This window comes from Astatotilapia calliptera, chromosome 7, assembly GCF_964374335.1.
Source record: "Astatotilapia calliptera chromosome 7, fAstCal68.1, whole genome shotgun sequence".
NCBI lineage: Eukaryota > Metazoa > Chordata > Actinopteri > Cichliformes > Cichlidae > Astatotilapia > Astatotilapia calliptera.
In genome coordinates, this window is record NC_137428.1 from 66,781,665 (window position 1) to 66,794,081 (window position 12,417).

Consider the following 12,417-nt stretch of genomic DNA (forward strand, 5'->3'; position numbering starts at 1 on the left):
GCAAACTATCCACAGTACTGGAGTGCATGTCCATTAGAAGAAAGTAAGAATATAGATCAAAGGAAACGGGCAATATAAACTTGGGTGCACCACCAGTAATTAAACTCTTCAACATACATAGGAGACTGTAGAGCTAGGCTCAAATTATATCCACGTAATTGGCAGGAACCACGATTTCCCTCATCTCTAGCCGCCACTTTGCCTACAAAGCCACCGGCTCATCCACCCTTACCCTCATCAATTAAAGTGACTGAACGGGATCCACAGTAAGGAGTGACAATGCTCTTAATTTTCTTTTAATATTTATTGAACTTGTTTCCAATTTTCAATTCTTATCAATTACATTAAAATGAAGAAGACTGAAATATCCGTAATGTTCACTCGGGCCGTTTTAAGAAATGGTGTTATAAACATGCTAATCACATGTGTCAAGTGGAAGAAAGAAGCTATTCATTCATGACAATGGGGATTTTATGGTGGGCCCCAGCAGTGTGTTGGCTTCAGCAGATACCCCACAATGGCACTGGCTCTGTTTGTCTTCTTGAACTGTCGTCTCTTTTTCATGCATAATCTATGAAATCAGTCACTGGCTCTTTTAAACTGCAGTGATAATGAAATTTGGTTTAAGATGCAGAATGTGTGGGGATGTAAAAGCAAGCTAAATCAAATAACTTGTTTTTGCTCAGCTGAAATTACACTTACACGTTCTTGTTAATATTGTTTATAGATTTATTGTAGATCCCTGTTGTTGATGCTTGATTTGGCAACGATTTTACGCCAGATGCCCCTCCAGATGCAACCGTCCCCATTTATCTGGGGTCGTAACCAGCTCTATTTATTTCTTTATTTATCCTTCTAGTCAATTAAAAAGTAGAAAACGCACTCATGCATATACGAAGTGTAACCTAGTGGGAGAATGACCGGGTAGCGTGCTCATGAGAAGGAAAACTGGAAAGAACGTTTGGGGAACAGAGAGTGGGCTACCACTGCGTCTGAGTGGGGAGACCGAAAATACCAGTGAGCTTCGTTTAGATATCGAATCTCCACGATGACATAAAATTGGCAGATCTTCGCCAAACTCTCTTCTTTTTACATGCTGAAATCTTAATAAGTATTTTATTCTGAAAGGGTAACTTTGTCTCCAGTGTACCGGCGTCCAGGCTGAGAGTTCTTTAGTCTGATCTTCATCACCTGATTGAATTAGAATCCGATGAGAACGCCTGACTCGTACAAAGATTCCTCTTACTAGTAAAATTCAAGTGTTCCACTTTGTAAAATTGGTTATTGAAATGCTTCCTATTTGCTTCTTGAGTGCTGCTGAATATTTTTTCTTCATAGGCATACGAGGCACTTGGTACTTTACAAAAACCTTTACTCTTGTGTAATTTATTTCTGGTCACATGCCCAGCCTGGATGCATTCTGTGGGGAGAATGGTTTGCCTATTTTTATGTCATTTTCCTTCAGGCTTTGGAGGATTTAAAAAAGGAGGGGGGGTGGGGGGGGGGTTTAGTTTGGTCATACAGCTGTGTTTCCCTCATGGCTTCATCTCAAATTCATTGAGTACTTGTCATCAGGATTTTCCCTTTACATGTCCTTGGATTTCAATCTCCTTTTTAATATCCAGGCTCGTCTCCTATGTGCTGCTTAGTCTCAACCATAAAGAGCCAATCAATCTTGAATGTTCGATGGCCTTACGTGGAATCCTGCAGTCATTAGATGTGGATATTTTTCTCCACCCTGCTCCTTCTGCATTCTTATTATACATGAAATTGTTCCAGTAGCTCTTCTCTCTTGATCTGCCTAAGAGAGTAAGGAGATGGGGAGATTTCTCATGGATGTGCTGCTTTTATTCTGGGTTTATAATTGCATTGTGTGGTCATAGCAGACCTCTTCCAAGGCCGGTAGTCCACTCATCTTTAATATGTAATTTGTAACCAAACCCATGATAATAATCTTTGCTTCCAAAACACAGCATCAAAATGGGATTTTTCCCTGGCTCGTGACCCCTCGACCATATCTCACAAAATTCAGCCTTGTAGGTTCTCGCAGACAGGTAGACACAAAGAAAAGTAGGGATTTTTTTTCTTTCTTTCCAAGTCAACCATGAACAAAGAGTCTTTGACAAACCAGAAGGACTGACTGATGTATACGAGAATCGGTCCGTGCCCCGGCAGCTTTCAGAAGTGGTGTGAGAATGGAAATGATAATTTTTGTAAAGCGACGAGGAGGAGTTAGTCAGGCATGTGATATAAACAGACTCCATGCTGTCTTTATTTTCTCAGTTCAGCGGGGTCACACACACATTCTTGTTTTGGTGACCTTACACTTTTCTAAAAATATTGAGTTTAGGAAATGTTTTTAACATCTCTCAGGTTTCTAGTTTCACCACAATTATTCCAATTGGTCGCAGCATGCGTAGTAGAACACACACTCCAGGCTCACGAGCCTTAACAGCCTTTTTCTTCTTGTTAAATATTTCATGCTGTGTAAGTAAACACGCCGTTTCGTAAATAATCAAAAACTTTGCTCATATAAAAAACAAATCTCAACAGGGATAAAAGCGCAGTTTCTGACACGACCCTGTTTCAGTCCACATTCTGACAAGAAAACAAATGTGACCGATTAAAGCACGTGAATGAGATCCAGACAACTTGTGGAGGAACTGAGGATGGTAGCCAGAAGCAGATGATTGAGAAAGAGTAATGGGAGGTAGAAAAGTTTTTCTGAGGCTTCTCTTGTTAGTGGCCACATGATCCGTCTGTTCCTTCGGGAGTCGGAGTACAGGCTGGCGGTTGGAGGAGGAATGTGCTCTCGCCTGGAAAAGGCTCGCAGTGCACAGAGAGGTCCTTCCTGCTGCCAGCTCTACCGAGGAATGGGCCCAGCCAACAACAGAAACTGAACCTTCCTCTCCAGCTGGCCTCTTAGCTGGTGCAGCAATGGGGCTTCGTGATGATGATGATGACAAGAAGCAGTGGATTTATAATTAGAAATACACCGGAGAAACTGACCGTATCCAACCGTGTTCATTTATTGGGCGTGTTTGTGTAGTTGTTGCAAAGTGGATTGTGATGTCACACCTCCTCTTTCTCTGTATTCCTCGATTCCCTGCTTGTTGAGTGTGTTAGGTGCTCACTTGCCTCTGTGACATATAAGAAAGAGACAATCTCAGAAGTGAGCCCTGGCACGGTGGCTCAGTGGGTCTTTGCCTGCCTCACATCGGCTTCTGTCTGTGCTTTGCTGCCAGAAAAATCTGGTGTGGTTTTGAGGCGATATATATTCTATCTGGCCTCTTTGGCTCCACCGCACTATGCAATGGAAAAAGAGTACACTCTATCCAGAATGGCTTTGAGATGTAATTGAACCATAATGCCTCTTATGTGAGGATTTTGCAGAGGAATGAAGATCTCGCTTGACAAATGGGCCAGAGAAAACGAACTGAGGGGTGAAGTGTAGAGTTGGGCTACTGACTCGTGAGCCTGCTTCTTCAGTGTGACTGGAGAAGATTGGGAAAAAATCCAGTCATTTGTCTGCTGACATTCAAGGCATTTCTATTATATCCCTGTTGATTATTTCCATGCCCTTTCCAACATCCTGCAGCCTGTAGTTTCCTTAGATCCATCATAGGTGGAGCTATTTCTGCTCACCAGTTTCACAGAGACTGGGTGATGGATCATTTTGTGATTTGATGAATGCTGAAGTGCACCTCACCAAACTTCTCATGAGCTTTCTGCTATTGAGAGCTGGGCTTGTGCCAAGGTGTTCTGCTTAAAGTCTCAGAGTGGCCGAGGAAGCAGTTCATTACCTTTGAGACAACTGGGTTTTTATACATAAATTCTTCTCAAATTTGTGTTTATTTTAATCATATATTTAAAAAAACTGCTCGTCATGAGGTGTTGAACACTCCGTCTCACCTTCTCCCATCTGTCTCCAGACTAATCGTGTGTTAACCGTGAGGAGAGATTACAATGGGGTGCACTTGGCTTGTTATCACCTGTCATGCACCACCTATCACATTTGCAATTACACCGCTACGCTTTTTTTGATGTCTTTGTTTGATTTGAAGAGTCGATAAATCATCAGCAGATAAAAAGCAGCAGAGGTTTGACGAGCTGTCGGACACTTTGTAGTGTGACAGAAGAGATAGGAAATCAGTTTACATCTATGTAAGGACTCCCGTAGGGAGAAATGTGCCTTCCTTTGCCCCTTACTTGACCCCTGTCGGCCGTGCCCACAACCACTGACACACAGCTTGTGGCTAATGTAGCAGCATTAGGATAGGTCATGTAGCTTCAACCCTGTCAGGGGATGTCTAACTGGTCTTTTATTTGGTGGCCACGGCTGCCAGCAGAGGCCAAAATTACACATTAAATGTTTTAATTTGTACTTACTCATGGACACTTACCTCGATTTTTCTAAAAATCTGTTCCTTCGGTCTCTGCAGCAGAAATCAAACTGGTGTCGTCTCAGTCTACCGTATTTCTTAACTTCAGAAAATTACACACCGGATGTCTGTATTTGTGGGTTTGGGTGTGGTTCTCTTGCTTAAATCCCAAAGTGGTGGTGGCAAAGATGCCCAGTACTTAAAGTTCGCCGTTTGATTTTCTGTGTGAATGCCACATGACCACACGTTCAGGCATTGCCTGTAGAAACCCACAGCAGCAAATAATGTCTTCAGTTGTCACACGTTTGTTGAATGTCAGAGACCAGTAGTCTTTGTAGTACTCAACGCAACATTCAGATCAAATACTGATTGATCTGTCCGTGTAGATAACTATTTTCTTGTTTTGTTGCAATCAGAAGTTCTTGTCTGACCATTTTTTCTCTCTCTCTTTACAGCCGTGCAATTAAGACCAATCAGGACCTGCTTCCAGAGACGCCCTGGACAAACATCTTCTACGATGATTTCTGGGGCACCTTACTCACACACAGCGGCAGCCATAAGTCTTACCGACCCCTGTGTACCCTCTCCTTCCGCCTTAATCATGCTGTGGGTGGGCTGGAGCCTTGGGGTTACCACCTGGTTAATGTGGTCCTCCATGGGGCTGTGACAGGCCTGTTTACCTCACTCGCTCGCCTGCTGCTCGGAGGAGGACTGTGGAGCCTACTGGCTGGCTTGCTCTTCGCCTCTCACCCAATTCACACCGAGGCAGTGGCAGGTGTAGTCGGCCGAGCCGATGAAGGTGCCGCCCTTTTCTTCTTGCTGTCCCTGCTGTGTTACATACGTCACTGTAGGCTGCGGGGGTGTGCTGGGTCCTGGCGGCTCGTGGCCTGGTTCCTTGGTAGCTTGGGTTGCGCCGCCTGCAGCATGCTCTGGAAGGAGCTCGGAGTAACCGTTCTGGCTGTATCAGCGCTGTATGACGTCTGCGTTTTCCACAGGCTCAAACTGCGACAGATCATTGTGCTCCTTTACAAGGTAAACTGTTTGTTCTGTTGGAGGTTTTTGGCCATTCATGTTTGCAAAACAAGGTAAGCCTTTTAAAAGTGAAGTCCATGTTTAATCTGAACTGGGCTGCCCCCTTCCATATCGTCTCTTTGTGCAGCGATTCAGAAGGATCACTCAGTGCTCCTCTTATGTTTAAATTGCAAATTACTAATCCTCTCACAAGTGGGCTGTTTTTATGCAATGGACATTGGAGGTTTTCTCCATTTTTCTGTGTGTGTGTGTGTTTGTGTATTCAGATGGCGTGCAGCGATAAAAAGAGATGGAAATGAAAATATTTTTCAGGAGAAACAGCTAAGATAACAAAAAGCGATGGTCATTTTATATTTTCTTGTCGCCTTTGAAGCATCCAGCCATTAAGAAGCCCTTTTCCCCCAACAGCTCCTGTCAGAAGTATTTACTATTTGCTGTCTACTTCCTGTGACATCCCTGAATCCCTACCCATCATCACAAATTCAATGAGACATGTGCACAGATGTGACAAAAGTGTTCCAGAGGAGCCAATGAAAGGGGATCTTTCTTTTGGAAATGCTGTGTGGTAAGGAGGGACTGTGGTCAGCAAGGCCGTATGTAAAACATAAGACAGACAGATGAAACGATAAAAAGCAACGAAGAAAATGAGAAGCCTCTCCTTTTTAGTGTGCAGCATAGTCTAAAAATGATGGTTGCGGGACTCTAGCTTCATGTCCAAGCTGTCCTCTCATGATTTAAGCCTTATCAGACTCCCGGTGTTGTCTGGAATATTGCCCATCCATTGCGGCAGGCGGACAGACCTGCTAATGGCTTGTCAGGCATGGCTAGACCAGAAAGGAAACGGGGCCAAAAGGGCTGCAGGAGATGATGCCTCAAAGCTGACAGTTTTTCTACTTTTGATTGAAAGTCCAAAAACCCTGCTGATCCAATTGTCTTTGCAGGAAAACAAAATCCACTGGAACATAGTTACAGTTCTGGCACAGTGCAGGCCCTATAGATGTCTTTCATGGTTTGCCATAATGGTCAGCTAAATTGGCAAACATCACCGGGGTCAGATATGCTCTGCTGCTGCGCTGCTCATCCAGCGTAGCTTCTGTAGCTCGGTGTGTTGCCAAAGTGCTTTACATAAAAATGTTTTAAGCTTTTTACAGATATTAAAATAGAATAAGAGTCATGTATTTCTTTGAAGTAAACAAGGTTGCAAAATTAAAAAGAGAAGTGTTAAGATTTGTCTGCAGCATGTTTCTTTGTTTTTGCAGGAAATGACAAATAAAGGCCGTCCGTCCCATTGCTGTTACTTTGTCTTATTGGTGCTGAGCCAGTCAGAGACGTGTAAAATCGAAATACAAGGTTTTTTATCAGCTCTATAAAAGAGGACACGCCTGTGTAATGCTGCTACAATGGGTGTGGTGTGGTGTGTCAGCTTTTCTCAGTACTAAAGTGTTTATTTCTACTGTAGCTGTCATAACAGAATAAAGTCACATCTGTCATTTGCTTCAAAGATTGTCTTGCAGTTGTTTTTCAAGAATTGCAAAGCCACTTAAAAGTATGCAATTTATTAACAGTAAACTTTGCCCGAGTATCCTCGTGGTGTTTGCATCAATCAGATCACCTTTCTTTAAAGCAGTGTCACGGGTGCTCAGTCACTCAAAGTCAAAACAGCTTAAAACTGGTATGAAAAAATAACAGATCTTTGCAAGACAAAGAGAAGTCAGGTCGCAGTGGGTTATTGTGCATTGAGGAGACAAATAAGGAGCTGTGGGCTGTCAGGCACACGGGGAAAACAAAGTTTTTTTGAGGCAAGACTGTAAAAAAAAGCATATTTTTTGGAAGTGAGTTTGCTTGATTTTCCTAACTTTAGCTGACAACCATCATTATCGTAGCATATCATTTAGTCACACCACAGACAACATAAAAGCAAGAACAGCCAGAGACCTGTCATCATCACTTCAATCATGTTAACTCGAGACGTTTCCTTCTTATATGAACGTCTGTGATGAAATGCTGCAGTACTGTATTCTCGTGAGTACGTATGTATGCGAGTCTCGTGACCCAATCGCTTACCCAAATGGCAAACAGTTCATTACTGCACCGTGTACATTTGTCTCTCTCTGTCTCCGTGGAGCGAGGCAGTCACTTTGAGTAATGGTACGCGAGGGGGACTTATTCCTCAGGGCGAGTTGAGCCTTCAGCCGCCCATATGAAATTTAAATTGTATACAGCGTTGCAAATGACGATCGCAGTGAAAATAAATACAGTTTGCGCTTTAAATTGCGGGTTGAGATTTATCAGGTGCTGAAAATCTGGCTGCTAAGTACCCACAGTGGCACATTAATATTCTGTGATAAGAGGGAAACTAGGCATAAAATGCAAGAGAGAGGATCTGTCAGCCTGTCCTGGCTTTTTCCACGTTTGATTTCAAGGAACTATTCTTCATTCAGGTTAAAGAGGCGGGCTCGGTGAATGACTGACACGCCGTAATGGGCACTATATATTTTATCGCCAAGCTCCACTCAGCTGGAGTCATTTGACATTTAGTGTTGCTTATCTGATTGTGGCGCACAGTCAATTACATTAGAGTTTTATATCTGCTGCAAATCTCCCTTTGTGTCGTTGCGGCTTCTGTGTGCAGTTTAAAGAGTGCAGGCAGTCGAAACTCGGCGTCACTGTAATTCCATGTAGGTTCATAACTCATCTCATCGAGACTTTGACTGCAGACTCTCTGCATACAAATCAGAGGCAGGAGCTAATGCATGGGTATTATCTTGACTGATTTTTTTTTTCTCGTAATGTGTTGAAATTTGCATAACAGATCTGGGTGCATGAGAATTATGTGCATATGATGCAATATGTAAAACTAGAGCTACTAGTGTCTTTTTCTCTGAGCCTCATAATATACTTCCTTTCTGATCGTGCATGTTCACAGATCGTCTCCTCCTGTACTTTTGTCCCCCAAATAAAACAGTTCTTTCTCCCAGGCTTTGTGTATAGAAGCTGTTCCAGTGACTTTAGTTTGGAACTAAAATGAAATTCAGGACATATTAACTGCTGTAAAACTCTGGATGTGGAAAAAGGGGGTATGCATATTTGTAATTCAACTAGAAAAATTTGCATTTCCTGCGAAAATGCTGTGTGGATGCCGTAACGCTGAAGCTGTCAGCTGAAAATAGCTGAAAAAGATGAAAAGTTGCAAAAAATTGTATGGCGGTGAAGAACTGAAAATTCTGCTGAAAACAAGTGAAGAAGCAGAAATTTTTGCTGAAAAGTGGTGAAAAGCCAAAAATTCTACTGAAAGGGGTAAAGACGGAGAAATTTTTTCTGAAAAGTGATGAAAAGTTTTGCCGTGAGCAGGATTCAAACCTGGCCCTCCTGGTCTCAAGGAAGCTACTCATCTCACTGAGCCAAACTCATTCTCACAAAGAAGAGGTGCTGAAATGAGCAGAAGCTGCTGAGAATTGTGCTGATAAGAGGTGAAAAGGCTGAAAATTTTGCAGAAGAGGTGAATGAGCAGAATTTCTGCAGAAAAGTTTTTTTTCTGAAAACAGCAGAAAAAACTGAAAATTTTGCTGAAAAGAGTTAAAAAAGTTTAACTGTTAACTGAATGAAATGCTGCCATAAGCGGGATTTGAACCCGGGCCTCCCAGTCTGAGGACGGCTGTTCATCTCACTGAGCTAAAACCTAGGTCAACCCAACAAGGAAAATCAGTGACCCCACTGATAATGTGGAAGAAATGGGCAAAAAATATTGCAAAAAAAATTCAACATCTCAAAAAGTATAGAAGTTATGAGCACCAAAAGTCATAGCAAGAAAGAGCAGAATTTTTTAAGATTTGAACACCGAAAAACGTACGGAAGCAACTTGAAGATCAAGAATAAAGAGAAACAGGAACTCAATAGTGTGGATGCCCTTTGAGGCATCCACACAATTACTATTGGTTACCCACTTTCATACAAGAAAATAGGCTATTGCTGCTAAAGCTGGAAGTTGCAAGGGTTGATAAGCATATTTTTGCAATGTGCATAAAAAAAATCTGTAAAGAGAGAAAACCTAATGTTTAAATTCAATTATTGTTCATGAATTTGATTTATTTGCATTGTGAACATTGAATGTTTCACACATGTTGCATTTGGAATGAAATCAAAGTGTAGGACTCTTTCTGCTTATATTGCTCGCTGCTCTGAAAGAAAGACAATGAAAGAGATTAGAGGGAAACAATAGGTGCAGACGGTAATAAAAAAACAACAACAACAGGTGTTGCATGAGCGTTGATGCCAGATTCATGGTATCTGCAGGCGTACCCCTCGTCCCATCGCCCTCACCTCCAGAATGTAACATTGGATAAGCGGTTGTGAAAATGTCGAACTTACAGTTTGACATGTTTCTTTGAAGAATCTCGCCTTCCCTCACTTACTTTTCCTCCATGCAGTCATTAGCCTGTGTGCGATTACTGTTGACTGTACCAACACTTACTGTGTTAATATCTGTCACTACTGCCTTGTGCCTACCTTGGCTGCTAATTAGTTCTTTCTAAGACGTGTGATGTCTCCTAATACTAGAAAAAAAAAAGAAAAACCGTCATTAAATTGTTTACTCATGTTGACCTTTACAGTGTTGATACACACCAGTTGCTTTGTGCCTGATTAAAGCTTTTATGGCCATGTGTTGCTATGTGTCCTGCTACTCCAAAGGCAATGAGTTTATAGCATTCAAATGTAGCATAGTTGGCAGTGGCGCATGTGTGGTGTAACCACAGTTTATGTGGAAAAACGTGCTTTTTATGAGACTATTTCCTGCACAGTGTTAGCTAATAGGCTCATTTTCAATAAGAGATACTGAAACGCAATTAAGTGTCCTAATTTAGCTGAGGAAGGAATGCTTTTTAATGTGATCTGACGAATTTATTCCATAGAATAATGCAATAAAGTGTTTGTTCTTGGGACCTGGTGCTCTTTCTTTGTTAGCTCACCAATAAAATACATGTTTAGACAATTGAAGACAGTGAAACTGGCCTGTTTGCAAGTTCTAACAGTGGAGAAAAACAGGACCTGTTAGGACATATACTTCTCCTTCATGAAATGCCTTTCTTTTTATTTAAGGGCCCATTTTTCTTCTCTTTGAATCATGGCCATATTAAACATGTCCTTATTTAACCAAAAACACAGTCTTGATGTTTTTTCACCTTCCTGAAAGTATGCTGTATGAGCATTTTATGCGCCTGAGTTCTTAAGGCCCCGACACCACTGATACGACTGTGTCAAGAGCAATCCTTTGAAGCTACGGTGTCGGAATCTGATGCTTTAAGAGTGTAAAATGGATAAAGAGGAATTGTCTTGGTGATGTCATGTCAATATTGCACAAGCCATAGCAACTCCCAAGTGCACAAGAGTTCAGCTACATCTTTAAAAGAAACATGAGACAGTCCTCTGCAGTCACTTTCAACATCTGACAACGAGACCACTGGAAAGTCATTTCTAAATCTAGGATGAGACCCAGCTGGCCCTTAGCGATTGTCAAAATCACAAGCATCATTTTTTCCTCACCTCTTTGTTTTCTGTTCACGCTTGTATGGTAAGTGCACAAGCATAAGGCGTGTGTGCATGGATGGAACATGTCTGAAGGGTGAAAGTTTTCTTGGACTGAGTGCTCAGGTGTTGTGCAGGTGGTGGGTTCAGCGAGGCTTGACCTCATGAGACTGGAGGCGCATGTGGGAGATGTGAGGTCCGTGCACACATACAGCATGTACACGTGTAGTGCGTGTCTACATGCCAGTTTGTGTATGAAACTTATAGAGCCTGTATACAAATGTGACATCCATACATACCCTTGCTGTGCATTAGAAACACAGCCCACCCCACACATTTTACCTGGGGCTCCACAGATGCTCCTCCATGCTCTAATGGCTCCTGTCACAGTGTGATAGATGGAGCCTGGTGGGCTCAGCTAGTGCCCCCTGCCCTCACCCACCTGCTTCTCACGTGGGGAAATACATCCCCACTTCTGGTCTTGATTGGGAGACGGTTAATCGGAAGCATAGATAATGTAAACACATTCATAGAAAACCAGGATTAGTGCTTAGGCTGCATAATTTATGATGTTAGTTGGACATTTGGGGGAAATAGTATTTAATTAAAGACATGAACTGCTTTTATAAGATTGTTGTTGTTATTATACACCTGCAATTATATTAGCTTAGCTCAGCATAAGGACTAAAATAAAGAAATGGTTAGCTTAAATGTTAACCAGGAGAGAGTAATACATTGGGAAAAACATCATTTGATCTCAAACAGTAAGAAAATTAAAAACAAACAAAATGTTACCAGCTGAGCTTTAGAAGGGCTAACTGTGTTAGCTTTGACTTGAACCTTGACATCTTATTCCAAATTAACCACTTGCTGAAATTTCATTTTGGTTTTGTTAACATTCTCATAGATGTTCTCATCCAACTCAGTGATGCCAACACATTTAATCAAAAGTCAGAATTCTTATTTTAAAAAAAAATACTGGAAGTGTTTGCTGATACCTCGTCTAACGCCAAAAAACAGCTCACATGCTAGCAGTGCAATATGAGATAAATTCCACACGCGTACTACTGAGGCGGGCTTTCAGCCCTTGAATATCTTTCACTTCAGGCTAAAACAGTGCAAGTGCTACCACAGTGATGGAACCTGACTTTGGCTGGCTTTGGCTCAGCGTACCGATCATTAAACATAAGTGAACCTGACAGGCTCGTTGCCAGCGACAGCCAATATCGTGGCCCTGACTATGCTGACAAAAACAAAAAAGCAAAAGATTCATGCTGGTATAAAAACAGATGTGAAACAGTGCATGGGGCTTGAAATATTTCACACTGTCCCTTTCCTCGCTTCTTGCTGAAAACCATTTGTTCTTTTTGTAGCCGGCACGTCTCCGAATCGATAGCGGTTGTTATGTAAGACCTCGGCTCTAAAAAGGAACGTCCCACAGCACCAGTGTCCTACTCTATCCTTCAGTCTTGATGGAGAT

General features: G+C 42.1%; 1 protein-coding gene across 1 annotated transcript in view; it reads left to right on the top strand.

Annotated features, from left to right (window-relative positions):
- tmtc2b (transmembrane O-mannosyltransferase targeting cadherins 2b) overlaps window positions 1-12,417 on the top strand; it is an 82,483-nt gene that overhangs the window by 32,967 nt on the left and 37,099 nt on the right. Inside the window, exon 2 of the mRNA XM_026176644.2 lies at window positions 4,838-5,414. Within this exon, the coding sequence (XP_026032429.1) occupies window positions 4,838-5,414 (577 nt within the window). The remainder of the gene's footprint in view (window positions 1-4,837; window positions 5,415-12,417) is intronic.